Source organism: Actinia tenebrosa, unplaced genomic scaffold (assembly GCF_029948245.1).
Source record: "Actinia tenebrosa isolate PJP-AT-01 unplaced genomic scaffold, QUT_ActTen_1.0 PGA_scaffold9__36_contigs__length_13948895, whole genome shotgun sequence".
NCBI classification, from domain to species: domain Eukaryota; kingdom Metazoa; phylum Cnidaria; class Anthozoa; order Actiniaria; family Actiniidae; genus Actinia; species Actinia tenebrosa.
The window spans coordinates 12754490-12772887 of NW_028292586.1; the positions used below are offsets into that span (position 1 = coordinate 12754490).

General features: G+C 35.5%; 4 protein-coding genes across 5 annotated transcripts; 3 read left to right on the plus strand and 1 right to left on the minus strand.

Moving 5' to 3' along the window:
- Positions 1-352: 352 nt before the first annotated feature.
- LOC116297730 (uncharacterized) lies at positions 353-2140 on the plus strand. The gene is made up of 4 exons (XM_089024753.1): positions 353-493; positions 761-832; positions 920-988; positions 1259-2140. Exons 2-4 carry the CDS (start codon positions 772-774, stop codon positions 1432-1434), a joined length of 306 nt encoding a protein of 101 aa, XP_088880879.1. The 5' UTR covers positions 353-493; positions 761-771; the 3' UTR covers positions 1435-2140.
- Positions 2141-3098: 958 nt separating this feature from the next.
- LOC116297723 (AP-3 complex subunit mu-1) lies at positions 3099-9953 on the plus strand. 2 transcript variants are annotated; one of them, XM_031706004.2, is made up of 19 exons: positions 3099-3200; positions 3439-3517; positions 3669-3774; positions 4041-4153; positions 4583-4704; positions 4786-4864; positions 5188-5235; positions 5384-5416; positions 5769-5802; positions 5913-5992; positions 6232-6302; positions 6887-6935; positions 7169-7225; positions 7623-7689; positions 7809-7855; positions 7995-8039; positions 8136-8186; positions 8416-8484; positions 8833-9953. In XM_031706004.2, the coding sequence occupies exons 1-19, from the start codon at positions 3166-3168 to the stop codon at positions 8896-8898; spliced, it is 1251 nt and encodes a 416-aa protein (XP_031561864.1). In that variant the 5' UTR covers positions 3099-3165; the 3' UTR covers positions 8899-9953. The 2 variants fall into 2 exon arrangements, with proteins under 2 accessions (XP_031561864.1, XP_088880878.1); XM_089024752.1 differs by lacking the exon at positions 5188-5235.
- Positions 9954-10087: 134 nt separating this feature from the next.
- LOC116297729 (uncharacterized) lies at positions 10088-14829 on the minus strand. Its single transcript, XM_031706011.2, has 6 exons — positions 14658-14829; positions 12911-12970; positions 12368-12413; positions 11842-11891; positions 11142-11184; positions 10088-10630 (listed from the first exon to the last, which is right to left on the minus strand). Exons 1-6 carry the CDS (start codon positions 14807-14809, stop codon positions 10562-10564), a joined length of 420 nt encoding a protein of 139 aa, XP_031561871.1. The 5' UTR covers positions 14810-14829; the 3' UTR covers positions 10088-10561.
- A 937-nt stretch (positions 14830-15766) lies between these two features.
- LOC116297727 (E3 ubiquitin-protein ligase CCNB1IP1-like) lies at positions 15767-18247 on the plus strand. Its single transcript, XM_031706009.2, has 12 exons — positions 15767-15835; positions 16029-16044; positions 16164-16223; positions 16318-16388; positions 16513-16587; positions 16670-16784; positions 17045-17065; positions 17203-17294; positions 17402-17424; positions 17549-17658; positions 17759-17824; positions 18054-18247. The coding sequence occupies exons 1-12, from the start codon at positions 15767-15769 to the stop codon at positions 18203-18205; spliced, it is 870 nt and encodes a 289-aa protein (XP_031561869.2). The 3' UTR covers positions 18206-18247.
- The last annotated feature ends 151 nt before the right edge of the window (positions 18248-18398 follow it).

Sequence of the window (18398 nt, forward strand, 5' to 3'; positions counted from 1 at the left end):
CGCGAACACACCTGCGGAAGGTTGACCAAGAATTTTCTTTGCGTCAGGTGGCTTTATTTCAAACGAAATCTTTACCGGAATGAACTGATTAAAATTGCGCGCTAAAATTAAAATGAACGTGACTCAGAATGACATGCATGCTGATCTTAATGATCACGAACTTGTGGACTAGCCAGCAAACGTTGAAAATCGCAAGTGGGAATCAGTGGGCGACCCGGTCTTATGACATGATCGAATAATCAATAAGGTTTCGCAATGTCAATCAAATTAAGTTATTTTTAAACCAAAGCTGAACTTGCTTTAAAACGGGTGCCTGTGATCGGAGCAGGTCGACTTGTGTCGTGCCATAACTAATTAACTTACTGTTACATCTATAAATAATGGGTTAAGTGATCGCACGTCTACCTGGTGGCATTTTTAGTGTGTCAAAACCTACCGATACCACTAGACGATGCAAATCAAGAGTGTTTTTTATAGGAACAAATTCTATGAAGTAAGTAATTTGAGCTTTACTTGAAATAAGAAATAAAATTTTTTGGTCATGATGACGTAAATAGGCCGCCATTTTTAACAACTACTCACGTGACAAGAAAGCAGATTGGAATCAAATAAGCAAATTCTTTTTCTAGCAATCTCGATATTTTGATCAAAATATCATTTATTTAATCTATTCTTAAAGAAATTAGGTCCTAAAGCTTTTTTTTCCCCCGGTGGTCGCGTTGGCATTAATCAATTATCAACATTTATTTATTATCACTAGACTGCCCAAAGATGCACGTTAACGTTTTTACAGCACTTTTCCTGGTAATTTGTCTCACGGCAAACTACATAGGTATGAACTGTACTAATTTGATTCGTTTGTGAGTTATCTTATATAATAATTCTTAAATGTAAAATCTCTTTTAAATCATTCACCAAGGTAGCAGCAATGGAAAATTAGAATATAACAAATCCAGTTCTAAATCGATGAAGAAAACAATCACTAAAAGTAAGGCCCTTTTTATTGTCCATTCATCTATTCCTATTCACCAGCCTATACATATACATTCGTTCACTGATCTTTCATTCATTCATTCATTTCGTTCATTCGTTTGTCCGTTTAAATTTATTTTGTACTAATTCACTCATCCATCCATTGATCTTTTTCTCCATCGGTCTACTTATCTTTGATATTATGGATCGTTCGATTGTTCATAAACAGTTTCCTTTTCTCTGATTCTTTTCATTTTTCTTTTCTCCATTTCGCTTCTTTAAACAGTCTGTGACCCCCCTGCTAACACAACATGGTGTCTAAATGGCGGTACATGTATACAAGAAATAGAAGGAACAAAACAGACAATCGACTGCGTATGTCCAACTGCATGGACTGGGAAAAGATGTGAAGTACCGATCGCCCGAAAAAATGGGGGGAAAATCGATCGACACAGGAATTGAAAAAGAAAAAAAAAAGAAAGTTAGACGAGTTTCTGATAATATAGAAGGAGTTTCTGCATTTTAGACGAGTTTCTCTATTTTAGATTAATTGGTGTCAAAACATAGCAAAAACAAAAAAACAAGTTACTGCGAATAAAAAACGAGTTGCTGCAATCGCAAGTTGGAAGAGTTGCTGGATGATAAACTATAAGCATTTCGACATGGCGTAGTTTGCCGCGCGATTGGAGCTTAATTTTAATTTTCCGGGACGATTCCTCAACTAAAACAACGAATTCTAAAATCGTTTTAAAGTATTTTGTTTTTGTATAGAAACTTCATGCTGATACCTAAACTTAATAGTTTTAAAGATTTAAATTTTAGCATGTTTGTCTTTTCTCTGCACAAAACACAAGTAACTCTCCCCCTTGGGTGGCACTTAAAAAAACGTTTTTTTTTTTTTGTTTTTTTTGTTTTTTTGCCTGGCAGTTTTTAATTTTCGCAGAATTCACATCGTGGAATCGACTATCGTGGGGAAAAAAAGAAAGAAAGAAAGAAAGAAAGAAAACAATAATTCGAAACAATAATAAATCACTGCTGTTAAAAGACATCAAGAACTGGGAATAATAAAAGCTAGCTAGCTATTCTAGCTAGCTATTAAGTGAATGAAATAGAACATGAACTGCAATACATAGATAGAACTATCCATATCTTAGAATAAAGAATAACTTTAAATGTCAAACTAGTTGTGTCTTGACTTGAGACTTCACAAAGTATTGATTGTTTGTTTGATTGAGTTGTTTGTTTGACAGTTTTGTTTGACAGATCGAAGAAGCTTGATATCAATGTTATCCAGCTCACTGACTGATGGAATGGCTAGCTGTTGACTGATTGAAGAAGCTTGATATCGAGCTCACTGACTGATCGAATGAGCTCCAATTCGGCTCGCAAGGAAGAGAGAGAGTTTGCCTTAGAGTTCGCCTTCGCATCGATCTATCGATCGCTGTTGATCGAAAAGAAAAGAAAAAAGAACAATACTTACCTTGAGTACATATGGTAAAACCAGGCGTAAAACTTTAGGTCACCCATCCGAGTACTAACCTCCCTCAACCGGCTTGACTATTCTAACGCCCAAGTTTTTACCCACTCGGCCACGATTCAATGAAATTAGCATAACAATAGCCGAGAAAACAATGCACCGAATAGACTAGACTTTTTAACATCAGTTTTTCTCAGATTCCGTGCGTTGCAGAGTGCAAGGGACTAGCTGTTTATGGTCTGGGGGCCGGCTGGTCTCTCCCCTGATGCTTCGGCTAGAACATTTTCTTGCGTAATTCGTACACCCAAGGGCAGAAGGATTTAATCGCCGTCAGGTCCGAAGTCCATACGACGCCTCAGCTCTGCGGATGTCTCGGGGGTATGGCAAAGTGGAATCGATTTCTTTCTTTTTTTTTCTTTTCTTTTTTTGCTGGACGTGTGTTTTTTCTTTTTCTTTTTTCACCTTATGCTCATAAGAATCTTTTTTTCTTTTTTTTCAACTTTTCTCTAAACTTATTTTTCGCAAAACTGCATCTAGAAAAAGTGCAGAAAAAGATTCAAAAATATGTTGGCCAAACGCGCGCCCGCGCGTACGTGGACGCAGCAGGAGTCTGGGGATGACCCAGCGGAGAGTCTGGGCACTAGTCGTTCGCCATCTTGAAAATCCACGGAAAGCTAAAGTTCCAAAGGAAGTGAAACTTTGATGGGATTTTCACGATGATCAACAGCCTTTTTATCATTAATAACACCGGGTAGGTATTGAAACCCCTTAGATAAAAACATTTGCGTCCTTCAAATACTTTTTTCTTAGAAAAAAATGGCTTGAATTGGCATTTTTCTGTACGTCGTCACTACAGAGCACCTATCGTTGAACATAATTTTCTCAGAAGTTATTGGATTATTTTTCAAATATATTTCTATATATGGTCGTTTTGGGGTAGATTATTCAATTTACTCTTAGAAGTAATGTTTTTTTTTACTTTCTTGTAGAGATATTTTTGTCGAGAAGCACTGGAAGAGTGTCATCAGCAGATCAATATGTGACCATTTCTTTGAAGCACAAACAAAGGTCAGAAAATTTATAATATTAGCTTGTTTCAAGTGATCTGAGATAGGAATCCAGCTGCATGCATATATTATATGCTATACATGTATATTTTGTTTATTGTATATAGTAAATGTGGATATATATACATATATTGCCTCTGTTTTTATGTCAGGCATCCGCACCAGAGGATGTTCCTCCAGTTATTGCAACACCTCACTATTACCTGATAAGTATTTACAGAAACCATTTGTTCTTTGTGGCTGTTGTACAGTCAGAAGGTTAGTATAGAAGAGTTATTATCAGTAATTATATTATCCATCACTCACAGGTTTCCCTTCATCCTTCCCTCCCTCCCTCCATCCATCCATCCATCCACCCATCCATCCATCCATCCATCCATCCATCCACCCACCCACCCACCCATCCATCCATCAGTCCATCCATCCATCCATCCATCCATCCATCCACCCACCCACCCACCCATCCATCCATCCATTCATTCATTCATTTAGTCTGACAGACATTTTTTTATTTGTTGTTTTAGTTCCTCCCCTGTTTGTAATAGAGTTCCTTCACAGAGCTGTGGACATATTTAAAGATTACTTCCATGAATGCAATGAATCATTAATCAAGGAGCACATCGTCATAGTCTATGAGGTAAAAGAGGGATATCTCTCCTCTGTAGAACAAAGTATTGTGATTGTGTACTGTATCTATAGAGCTGTTAAGTGTGACGTAAATCAGCATTGAAAACGACTTCCGGGTCCAAATTCATAATTACTTCTTCAGACATTTTTCTGTGTTTTTTCTTCATAGCAGGATTTTCTTTTCAAATACCTAATTGTTGAAGGTAGAGAATAAATTCTCAGAATAAGTTGTGGCAAGATTTTAGCGATCTTTTTTTGTGATTGGACCCGGAAATACGTCACAACTTAAAATCCCTATAGTCCTAGTCTATCAGGTAAGGGAGAGGTAAGGATGAGACCACAGGATGGGAGAGATCACATTTGAAAAGAGAAATATTTCTCCTTAGTAAAATATATCTATTGTGCTACTAATAAAAGAATCAAAATATTAAATTCCCAGCTACTTGAAGAGATGCTTGATAATGGTTTTCCCCTAGCAACAGAGCCAAATATCTTAAAGGAGCTTATCAAACCCCCAAGTATCGTGCGACAAGTGGTTAATACAGTTACTGGATCATCACAGTAAGTTTTTGACCCTGTACCAATCCCAATACCAGTTGTTATGTACTGAATTAGCTTACTCCTCTGTTTTATGTTGTCTAGTGTTGGAACACACTTGCCGACTGGTCAGTTATCTAATGTGCCCTGGAGAAGAACTGGAGTGAAATACACGAATAACGAGGTAGCATATACCTAAATCCAAAATGACGCACGGCCGATTGTGTTACATGAAAATGAGGCATCCAGGGCCAAATGCAAAAAAATAATATGTCGTAGATGCAAAGAGGAATAGCGATAGCGACAATTTTGCAGCATCAATTCATAAGGAAATACTGTAAATTTGGCCCTGGATGCCTCGTTTTCAACTGGCCATTGGATTTAGGTGTATAGATTGTTTCTTTTTTTGCTATGATTGTCCACTTTTGTTTTGTATAATAATTAGCACCTTCATTACAATTTTATTTAATATAAGCTTTGTAAATCATTTGCAAATTCCATTCCTAGATTTACTTTGACATAATAGAAGAGATCGATTGCATTATTGACAGAAATGTAAGTGAGATTCAAAATCGATTTCTTGGTTCATTCTTCTTCTGAAGAAGCCTTATGGAAGAGTTGCATTGTACTGTACGTCTTCAGACTAATGTACATGCATTTCAATATTATTTTACTAAAGGTGACCATTTTTGTTTTTCGTCAGGGTTCTGTGGTCTTTACTGAAATCCAAGGAGTAGTAAGTTTTGAGGACTTTTAAAGATAATCAATTTTACCTGCCTGTTCAGGAAGGTTCAAATTTCCATGGCGTAAGGGTGGGGGAGAGATGAGGGTATATTTTAACAGTACCTTCCAAAGGTCTCTCCCAACCATAGTTTGGTCAAATTTCCAAGCAGTTGAGAGTGTAATTAATGATCACCTTAGTGTACAAGATGCCTTTAATGAAGAAGGAAATGCCATTAGTTCTTCTCTTTTGATGGAGGTGCTGGGGGTGTGAAGGAAAGGGAGAGGACCAGGGTAGACTTGAGTTATGGATACCGTAGTTTGCAGTCCTTCACATTATTGATTGATTGATTGTTGTTTCTTTAAAGGTTGATAGTGTTTGTAAGCTGTCTGGAATGCCAGGTATAGAAAAAATCTCTTGATTTCATCATGACTTATGTTCTTCTTATTCTTCTTTTTTCTTTCCCATTTGGTGGACGCTTTGGTCATAAGTTATGTTTTCTTTTCAACAGATCTGACCATGTCATTAGTCAACCCACGACTTCTAGATGATCCAAGCTTTCACCCTTGTGTTCGATTCAAACGATGGGAGGTATGAATATTCCCTTTTTATGCTAACTCTATTCACTGTTTTCCATACATCAGTTCACTGGTCATACACAAAGCATTCAGTCGAGGTTGCATGGTTCAAATTTGAATAATCCTTTGAAAGTACCTTGGTGCCTCGCTTGAGCACTTTGTGTTTGACCAGTGAACCAATGTATGGAAAATGGTGAATAAACAATTACCAACAACTTGATATTTATTTTAATTATTTTAAACCTTTTGCAGTCAGAGAAAGTACTATCATTTGTTCCTCCTGATGGGAGCTACAGATTGCTGTCGTACCACATCACAACTGGGTAAGGAAACAGGGATACAGCCCTGAAAACAATGATCATAAAACACTGTCTTCTAAAAGATTTGGATAAAAATCTAGATCAATTGTTGTTTTTCTCTGGGTTCAACAGTTTTCCTTCCTCCACAAATTAAACCAGACCAATGACCATGAAACCCCATTTTCAAAAATTATACATCTTGAATTTGTGTATCATCTAAACTAAATAAGGTGTTTTACAAGATTGGTGCAGATTGGCTGAATTTTATCATCAATAAGAGGACAGACGGATAAAGCTGTCGTCATCGAGCATGCGCTCTTTCCGTTGGTCTTTTTGATCACTAGAAAAGAGATGTTTTTATTGTTGTTTTTGACATTGTAAAAAAAATAGATTCAGATTTTTATGTGTCTGTCCTCTTATTGACAATTATTGACAATAAATTTCATCATCACATTGTCAAAGTAGTATGCAGATCTACTCGGCTATGCCTCATTGATCACACTACTTTGACAATGTGATGACGCAATTTATCATCAATAACAGGGCAGACATAAAAATCTGATGTCAATTAGTTGTTTAAATAATTTTACTACTGACTTTTATTACAGTTCTATGGCAATCCCAGTTTATGTTAAACACCAAATATCATACTCTGAGGTAAGGCATTGAATCCCACACTTAATGAATTCGATCCCTTCCATTTTAAAGTAGTTGACTCTTGAACGTTGTATATAAACACAATAGATAAATGTCCTTCACTGCATGCACATGGAACATTTTCTTGACAAATTATATTAAATAAACTATCGTGCCCATGCAACATGCCCCCTGAAATTTAATGTGTAGCAAGGAAGAAAGAATGAGAGGATGCCATATTGTTTTCTTATCAGGGAGGATCTGGAAGGTTTGACTTGACAGTAGGACCAAAACAGACCATGGGAAAAGTGGTGAGTCAACTGTTTTATGTGTACACCAGGGCTGGTATGTTGCTGGTCATTATGACAGGCCAAATTAGTTTTACCATGGTCATACCTCGTGTCTGACTTGACATTACTGGTGTAAATGATAGACAAGGCAAAGAGTTAACCAGACAATTTCCAATTCTCGGCAGACATTTTCTAATGTCCAGCTGTTATTTTGAGCCCTGGGCTAGGTTGTTCAAAGCTGGATTAGCGCTAATCCAGGATTAACTCTATAGGTCTTATTAAGAGTTAACCCAGGATTAGCACTAATTGGGCTTTGAACAACTGGGCCCTGTACACTAGTCCTGTATCCTTAATCTTAACATCTTTCTGTATACTTTATTTGTGATTATAGTAAATAAAAAGCCTATTATATCTCTAGGTAGAGGATGTTGTTATCACTGTCCCATTTCCAAAGCAAGTCTTAAATGTCAACCTGTCACCATCAGGTAAGATTACACTTCAATATTTAATATTTTGTTGTTGGCTGTATTTAACTTTTTTATATTGTAGATGGTTATTGTTAATGCTAAAAATTATTATTTTCATTTTTTTGTTCCAATTTTAGTTGGCAACTATACATTTGATCCTGTCAGGAAAGAACTTAAGTGGGATGTAAGTAATAATTCTACTTCTTACTGTTTTTCAGGCAAAAACAAAGAATATAATTATCACAATAGAATGACATGGTTTTAAATGGGAAAATATCACACCCAAGCTAAATATGTCTTTTTATCTTTTGATTTTTTTCCAGGTAGGTAAAATTCTACCTCAGAAGCTACCAATATTAAGAGGAAGTGTAAGTAAAGTACTATAAATTACATTGATTTCAAAATTTGCATTTGAACTGTGACTTTTTCATTAATGTATTCTATTTTTTCCCTATATTTTACAGATGTCTTTACAAACTGGTGTTCCTCCTCCAGATGAATCTACTACGATATCTGTAAGTATTTTGCTTAAGAGCGTCTAGTCAAGAAAAAGGACTGCCTATGGACTTTGGCTAGCAAGTTTGGCTCCGATTACATCAAGTTTATGCAACAAATCTTCACTCAACTCTTCTCTCTACCAGCACTGCCTACTCACCACAACCCCCCCCCCCCCCCCCCCAACCACCACAAAACATACATGTAGGAACAATACAGTATCTTACATTATTCTTGTATAAACAACAGGTTGCATTCAGAATCCCACAACTAGCAGCATCAGGCATCAAAGTTAGCAGACTTGACTTGTATGGAGAGGTGAGTATTGAATAGTGTTAGTCCATATCCAAGCCAACTCGCCACCCACACCCCACCCCATGTCAGGAAAGGGGGATTGGAGTTTACAAGTGATGGGGAGGGTCTGAGGAGGGTGTATTGGTGTAGTGCCAGAAAATATCCATACGTCCTCCATGGAGGGGATTAGTGTTGACAAGGTAGTGATGGAGAGGGTGTGAAGGTCTACTTTGTAGTTCCAGAAAATATCCATACCATTCCATGGAGTGGTGAGGGTCTATAGAGAGTGTATATTGCATATTTAGCTCCTGGAAATATCCATACCTCCCCCATGAAAATTAATAATATTCTTCATTTTTCTCCTTTTTTAAGAAATACAAGCCATTTAAAGGAGTAAAGTATGTAACCAAAGCAGGAAGATTCCAAGTCAGAACCTAGAAAAATATATTCAATGAATTGTTCACAGCCAGAAATTCAAAGTAATGAGAGATTTACAAACTTATACCTGTTCATAGTCAAGAAAATGAAATGACAAAACAGGACTGCCATGTTGGTTGGTATACCATTTACAGTCCTTCTCAATTGTGTACGAGGAACCATCATAACAACGTACAGGCTTCAGTGGGACTCAATCAAGGAATTAATGAATATTTTTTATTTTCATTCAAGATTCAACTAGCAGGGCAGTTTTGTTTTTGCATGAAATCCCAGTTATTAAGGCATTTTAATGAAAAATTTATCCAAAACCAAAAATTATTTTATATGTAAAGGTGTTCAAGGGTTTCATTCTTTTATGGGTATTGGTTAAAACCTTAAAAAATAAATTTATTGTTTACAATAGGTCGTTATGATAGTGATCGTACAATTTAATAGTGGGCTAGAGGATGCATTGTGTTCTCAAATTCTTTCCAATATCGCAGAAGCAGAATATAGTATTTCTGCTGTATTGGACTGACACTAAATTGATATTCTGATTGACATTACAAATATCTGTACAGAATTACAGTTAGGAAACATAACCTCTGTGAATGGTAAAAAATCTAAACATTAGGTATACTGGTTATTAAAACTAGGATTGATTAAAATGTTGATATTTTTTCTACAATTCATTTTATTCCATAATTAAAATTTAGATATTCTAGCCCATGGATTGTGAAACTCAAGGTATAGCATAGGAGCTCAAATTAAAGTTAGAGTCATTTTAGTATGGGCCTTTCTTGAACAATAGACTTTCCCACATGGCTTTCCATTCTTGAATTTTAAATTTTAGAAAGAGCATCCACAGGTTTAAACAAAAGGTTTATATTTTTATGGGAATAAACATGGTGCTTTGTGATCAAAGTCAATGGCTGAAAATCTTGGAACTTAATAAACTGCACGAAATGACAACCACTCAAATCAGCCAATCACAGTGTGAAAATCTCTCTCAGCCATCGAAACGTATAGAAATCAATCCTGAACGAATAAAATATATTAAACAGAATTCAAAAATATTTACCAGAATGTATGGGTTTCCGACTATTTTAGTGTAGACAGAAGGGCAAAGCGCTTCCAAAAGTGTGCGTTTTCAAATGAAAAATTCAAGCGAAAGTAGTTAGAATGTTGAATTCTAACTCCTTAGTCAATATTTTCTTTGAGAACTTTTATTTCTTTTGAACTATCAAATATACCCTACAAACAGATAACAATCTTTAAAACTGCCAACTACTTTTCATCTTTTTTTCAGCATGACGTGCCATACTGTGGCCACCCAATGAATAAATTTACCAATATTGGTGAATCCCTTCCCCAAGGCAAATTCCTAGCCGTTTCTTAAGTTAAGTGCAAAGAGTATGACATGCAAATGCACAAATTCTTGTTGTCTGATTGGCTAACTAGTAAAAAAATAAGTTGGGTGGCCAAGGTAGGGTGTGTCGCACTGTAAATGCTTCATTTGTGGAGCATTAAAATAATGTGATGGTTAAATTAAACGTCTTTGATTAATGTCTATAAACTTTGCTCATAAAATCTATTAAGTCTTGGTCAGACATGCAAGGCAGGCATGTCTCCAAGCAGCACTAATACAATCTATTAGTTTTTCCTTTCCTGTTGCCTTGATCAATTACTCGGTTGTTTTCTCTACCGTTTTCTTATCGAGGAAATCCAGATATGATGGCATTCCTTGATCAATCTGAAAATGTAAGAAGAATAAAATGAGTAATGAAGTGTAGCGTAAGATGATACAGGAGATAGATGACTGCACTGGATTCAGGTGAACTTTAGGGGTGTGGAGTACTTTATACTAAAGTTATATACCATGGGCTAGCAATTCTATAAATCCAGAAGCCCCAGCAGAGTAATCTATTAGCACAGTACTCCAAAAAACCCTCTAGTACTTAGAAGAGTGAGTCCTAATTTTCACAAGCCAAGAGAAAAGAATTATTAGTTCTAGACTTGTGGTCTAGCATTAGTGTCGAGCAATGAAGGTGATATTTGTAGCACAATGATTTTTCTAAAGAGCTCTTTCACTCGGGTGGGTGGATGGGTGGCTAGGCTAGCACCCCTCCCTTGGAGCAAGAATAAAGAATAAAGACTTAATAAATTTACCCCCCCCCCCCCCCCCCAGAATAAACCATCATAGTTATTAAGGTGGAAAGCAGAAGGAACCCAACAAGTCTAATACGTTTGATTGTGTTACACACCTTGAGGCTTATGACTTCTGGAACATCATATGGATGATTTTTTCTATAAAAAAAGCAAATCTAATGATTAAATTTGAAACTATCCATTACTTCAAAATCCTAGTTATAAGCCCTGGCTTTCCCAGTTATTTTGTTTACTAGTTTTTCTGCTAACTGAGTTTATTGCTAATCACTACTGCAAGACAGTACTGGTGTAACTCAGTGGGGTTGAACTGAAAGCAAAAGCTACTGTAATGCAAATATCTTTATTATAACTCCACACTCCAGATATAAGCCCACCTCTGGAGGTATAGTACATTGATGATTTGTAAAGGAAATCGCACGATCGAGTACAATTCGAGTAGAATTTATAGGTACAAGTGATATTTTGAAAGTTTTCAAAATTGAACAAGCCTTTAAATGTACCTCCTTTTCCATCAGAATGGAGTAATTTTGTGGAGCGTAAATATAAACTAATGAAATAACTGTTTGCATTTGGAGGGGTGCGCTCATGTGCCAATCAAACCAAATCCACAGGTAGCCCAATGAAATAGGAAATAAGTCAAATGTTTTGGGGAAGTTGCCCCCCTTTGTTGCACCGCTGCTTGAGAATAAAATCATCTGTGGGAGTTTTATATCAAGTTTTACTGGCGAACATAAAATAATAATACTTAAGGAAAAGTTGACACAAATGCCTGATATGGAGAATAACTGTTCATACTTGATGTAATCAGAGATGTCAGGAACTCTGGTGCTTCTTGTTTTGACCATCTTAAAAAAAAGATAAAATAAAGAAAACAAAAAAGGGTAAATAAGGCTGTGTTCATAATGTTTGACAGATGGGGGGGGGGGGGGGGGGCAGGTGAAATTGAGGGGGGATCGGGAAAATTTTGGTAGGAAAAAGGGGGATGGGCAAATTTTTATCAGAAATTTAAATTTTTTGAAGAAGCTACAAGCCTTGCTTAGGGGGGATCATATTTTTTTGCATGACTTTAATGGGGGGTGTTAAGAATTATTCTGGACATTTCAAATTTTCACCTGTTCCATCCCCCCCTCTACCATACATTAATAACGCAGCCACAATGAATAAATAAATAATGAGATTTCTCAGTGGCATCCCTACAGGCAGGCCAAAGGTGTAACGAGAACATTTTTATAATGTATGCTAAAATATTAAAAGGAAGAAAAAACATGCAAGGTTATATTAAATATTTTAAAAAACATGAGAAATAAGGACTATAACTTACCAGCAATACTTCCGAGTCTTCTTCAAGTTTGTTTTCCCAGGTGTAACTAGGAAACAAACACCATAAATATTATTTCTAAATACCTGTTATTAATCTTGCATTCTCATTGGTTGGGAACGAGTGCATTATGAAAGCACACAGCATGCATGCATACTTTTTATTTTGTCATTTGTATTGAAAATATCTGTTACTCTTATTTTCATTTTATGAAAGAAATAAAAGACTTGCTTGCTGTGCTGTGTGTGGGTTATAAAGCACTTGGGGATTAGCAGAACACTCGAGAAGTGTTGAAAAACACTCTTAAAATACTTAGGTCATGGCTTCATTAACACTTCTCTTATGTTCTGTCAATCCCTATGTACCTCATATTAACTATACACAGCACATGTGCACGTTTTCTATTTCTTTAACAATGAATTATTGATGGTAGTATGATATCATATGCATAATTAGCTATAAATGGGGATAAAAACTCAAAATGCTGGCAAAAATTCATCAAAATTTTTTTTAAATAAATAGATAAATGAATAAAATATAACTCACATTGATGTTATGTTAGGAATGACATTGACACATGCGGCCAAATTCTGCTCAACCATACCCCTGTAAAATCAAAAATTCTTAATATCCACATTTGTATCATTTGGTGTAAAAAAACTTGTACATGTGGTACAATTGGCATCATGTGGTTGATTTGGAATGTACTTCTGGATAACATAACAGATGCTACGAAGGGGATTAAAAAAATCCCAACTGTCTCAGTCTACTGGGAAAGTTAGCATATCCTATCATTATTACAGCCTTTAGGAAATGGTATTGATACAACCTCCAGTACTAACAAATTATTTGGCAAGGCCAACCGGCATCGTTCACCACACTATAAAACCTGGAAATAATTCAGTATTATAATACACTCAACAAAAATTACTCAATTCTGATTGGACAAGAGGAGTACAAATCCCAAATTGTACTCTGTAGAGTCCCAATTAAATGCCTTAATTTTGAGTATTATAAACAAAAAATCGACAATGTTCTCAAAACAATTCGGGATTTATAGACACTTGTGATGTTTTGGAAGTTCTTAAATTGGCCTTGCCTTATTAATGGCTTGTCCAATTTTGAAAACTTTCAAAACATCACTGGTACCTATAAATTTGGAATTGTACCTGGGGTCATACGATTTCCTATACTAATTATGACATCCAAAAATTACAAAAAAGTGAAAACAAAGTAAGAGAGGAGTTTTTAAACAGTCAAGATTATTAATTTATAGAAAAGAAAAAACTTAAAGTGTACTTTAAATATTTTTGTACAAAAATTAATTTTTCAATAACAAGTGATGAACACATAAAATATACTTTTATGAAAAATGTATAAATTTGTTCAAGCATTAAATTTCATAAAATCATTTTAATAGTGTAAGTTGAAAAAAAAAAATAATTCAGCGATTTCAACAATGTTTGTCATCGAGTTACGCACAGATGTCAGTGTGGGCGTGGCTTTTAAAACATGGGTGTGTCAAGTGCATAACTCGAAACATTTGTAACCTTAAATGCATAAATCCAAAACCGTATCGAGGTTTTCCTTACCTCCTCAGCGTTTTGCTCTTCTTATATAAATTTCGTTTCGTAGATTCATGGAATCAATTGTATACACGTACGTAGGAAATTTAAAAACGCTTGTTAATGAAACAACTGCAATATTTATTGCATTTCTTAAGAGCTTAAGGGCCAGATTTGGTAAACAACATCTTAACACGTATTTTTTTCACAGTTGAGTAATTAATCTCATTGTTATTTTTTAAGTCGACGGTGCTATTTCATGTACTGGAAAATCAAGTTTGACAGCTCAACAAACTTGTTTTCTTAATTTTATAAAGCTTTACTTCTAAAAACCCTTCCTAAACCACTAAAACTAAAGATATTTAAGGCATTCACCATATCACTGGGTGGATAAGAGCGTTTACAAAAAAATAAATATTTTTAGGAATAAATTGAGAATGTAAAGAAAACCCACATGTTTCTAGGGCGAAAGAATTTCGTGTCATAAATTCGCAGTTGGTTCCAGTTTAAAACAATGGATTACAAGTACAGGTCCTAAAGAAGTTTCAGATGGAGTTCTATTAAGTTTATGGATTTGTATTAAGCTTTTGAGAAGGATAAAATGACCTCAAACTCGAAAGATTGACAATTTTCAGTTGCAATTTCCGTTCAAGAAGACGATATTCCTGCGCCACAAAATGCGGATGTTTGTCAGCTGTTTGGGCATTATCGTCTATTTACAGGCTTACCTAGCTAATGCTTTGGCTGTTTCAAGGTTAGGACATGTTATGAAAGCAGCAGAAAAGACTCCAGATTCAAATGCTTGTGCCATTATGATGTTTTTTGAAGAAAATCTCACTAAAGTCTTGCAAACACTCAACCCTCTTGATAAGAAACTCATTGATGCCAATCCAGGACCTCACGTGCAGCAATATAACAGGAACCCCAAGAATACATACCTGTTTGACCTCATTTGAAATATTCCGTAATAAATCCGCAACTAGTCGAATGAAAAATCGGGGAGGCATTGTTCATTTTAGGTGCATTCATGATCCTTTATATTAATCAAATTAGGTTTTTCTTACAATAATTCCTTCTCGAATAAATCAATATTCTGTACACAGTTTCATTCCTGAAGACTTTAAACTACGATAAAGCAAGATAAACCTGTTTCTTTCTTTGCATACCCGGTTTCTGGTTGTTCGTCTACTTGCTTAAATTGCTTGAAAGTTATGATAAATATCTTACGGTACTAGTTCGCATGTTACAGAGTAGGAGATGAATAATTTTTAAGACACAGTAATAAAATTGATACCTACTTCTTTTCCCTTAATTCAAAACAAAAAAATTTTTTTTAAATGGATCACAATTGATCACATTTTTTGAATAGACTCTTAGTAATATAAAACTCAATAAGTGACAGAAAGTGGGATAAAAATAAAGTTGGATGAAATGCAGGTCGATAAAATGGGAATTTCTTTTTTACTCTTATCGCAAGGGGTTCTGGGAAGGATATAGTACCTCTGAGCATGCGCAGTTATTGTTATGGCGGAATTTTCAAAACTGGTGACAAAGTTTTTAGAGATGTGTGAACTTTTTACTCTCATTTAACTGGTTTTTATTCATTCAAAAGGTAAATTAGCGTAGTTACTATTTTATTTATCATTCTAGTTTTGAGATTGCTTCGTTATTTGAAGCCTTTGATGTTTTAGTCGCGTTTTTGAACCGTTACTTGCAGTCCTTCTTGCTACGAAAAGGTTCAACTTTGACATAGTCAATATATTTAAATTTCTTCAATAAATTATAAAGTAATTTTAACCGTTCTTCTCCAGTTTTTCCTATAGAAAAAAGTTTAAGAATGGCAGCCGGAGACGACCTATTGTGTAATTTCAGAAAATGTAGGAAAAGGGTGAATACATTTGGATGGGTAGGTTGCTTTTTTTTCTTGTGTGGGACTAAAAATTTCGATGTCGTTTTTAATCAGTGTTTTCAATCTTTCTTTTAAGCTTATATTAGAGAAATAAGAAGTTATTAGAGAGCTTTAAGTTAAGCTTATATTAGATAAATAAAAACTGAGCTAATACGGAGTTTTAACTTTTTCTTTTTGTTTACTTTTGCAGGTTACTTCATGTTCACGTATCCTTGAGTTGTTGGTTGAATTGTTTTTTTCTTGTTATGGATGTTGTTGTTTTTGAAGTTGATGTTTCTGTTGTTCTTTATGATGAGGCTGTTTAGATTCCTTAGCAATAAAACAGATATATTTTGTGATGAAGATGGAACTAGAGAATTTCAAAAAGGATACTCTTGTCCAGCCTGTAAGTGTTTGCTGTAACAGTGGAAACTATGAATTTCAGCTAAAATCAAAATATTTTCAGTGTAATAAGTGATGAACTTTGATTCTATTTTCAGGCGAAGCGAATCTTTCAGGAAAATACGACGTGGTTCGCGTGGAATTGCAACCACCAGAACAATACAAATCAGTAAGAAAATTAATCAAAAATGTTGAGACCAACATATCTTTCTCATTACGACAAAGCCATTCTCTTGGTTATTATGCTCTATCTTGCAAAGGTCAAACATGTTTTTGAAACATTGATATTGCAGATGATACTTGCTGGTCATCGCCCAGAGATTATCATGGAAATAGCAACTCGTGCACTATCCTTTTGGACATACCAGGTAAAATAACTTATTAAAATATAAGATCCTTAGAAGACATGTTGGTGAAATGATTTTCCCATTTTTATGGTTTCCTTTCTAGATATTTCAAGAGCGAACCTACCAGGAGTATGTTGCAAACAATTCAAAAGAAAAGACGTCGCAAATGGAGAAATTTTATGAACAAACAATCACGAAAGCACAGACAGAGATTTCGTGTATCTTTCTTTCAAGTAAAATAATACAGCATACGTAGTGCATGAGCTCAACGCCAAACCAAGCATCCCTCTCCTCGTGCATGCAACCTCGCCCCCTTCCCCCCCCCCCCCCCCCCCCTCTCTCTCTCTCTCTCTCTCTCTCTCTTCCCAACTTATCTATGGGGCGTGGCATCTAACCTTTTTGGGTGCTGAGTCATCTGAGAGTGCGGTAACGTTAAACTGGCATTTAGGCATTTTTCTTTGACGTAAAACTAAAAAAGCTTTGAAGAACCAAATATCTGGTGAGTTAAGGTCATTTATTCATCCTTTTATTTATTCATTCGTTCTATTTAGTCATCCGTTCTGGTATTCACTCATCTTCATTCATTCATTTTGTTGCCTACTCTCCCTCATTTATTCATTATTTCCCATAAATTAGCCAAGTCCAAGGAGCTTGAAGAAACCAAAGCACGCTTTAATGAAATCTCGGAAAAGCTGGTAGACAAGAACAGACAGTATTTAAAACTCCAGGTAAATTTTAAGACCTTTTTGACATCATAACGCAAATATTTTGAAAAAATTTTTAAATTCTTCAATATATTTTGGAATAGCTGAAAATTTCTCTGTTTGATTCTTAGGGAATGTATGACACATTAAGAAGGTTGGTAGTGTTATGAAAATGACGGTTGTTCTTTCATGATTTTGATCGTTCTTTTGCGCCTCAAAGAATACCTTTACTCCCAAACACACACACTGAGATGAGGTTCATGTACGTACTATTACAGGAAATCTATCACTCCAAAACTAATGGTGGAAAGCGAAGATAGAAGAACACTGGACTCCAGGACTTCCCAGATCCGTAACGCTTTCCAGTTCCCTCTAGACACCAGAGCAGGTATTGTGGAATCAAAACTATTCTGCCCGTAATTTAGCATCTTGTATATTTTGTAAGGAACTGTTGTTTTATTCAAATCATTATTTTTGTTTGTACGTAGATTTGCTCCGAAGAAATGAGACGATGCCCGACGATAATCCCATAAGAATCGCTCTTCAAGCGGAACGTACGTATTCAGCAATGAGCTTTACCTTTTCGTCACCGTCCCTTTCATCTATATATTCTTTCATCAAAAAAACTTTTTTTTAAAATTTGTTCATCTCATCATTATCTAGCTATTCTAAACCATCCTATCCCATCCATCCATCCATATCCATCCATTCATTCATCCATCCATAATGATTTGATATTTCATTGGTCGATCTTCTCAGTCGTGTACTGAATCGAATTTGCAGGTGATTTTGTCCTCCAGCCTTCAATGCCCAAAGAACAGCAAGAAACACTCATAGGTACCCCTTCTCGATCTCTGACCAACCAAGTACAAAGCCGCTTTACTCTAGACTTTGTGGGCACCCCCACATCAAGACGCCTTTACCAAAACAAATAACAAAAAATAAACTGACGTATCACCGTTAGCGAGCCATGTAAAACAAAGTATTTTGAAATCTTATAAAAATAAAGCCCATTTTTTTCTTTTATACTGGATTTTTCTCTGAAATGTAATCTATGCAGAAAGATGCGTGGCTAGTATGGGTAAGAGAATATAGACCACTGGCCACAAACACAGCCTGTCACTTTAT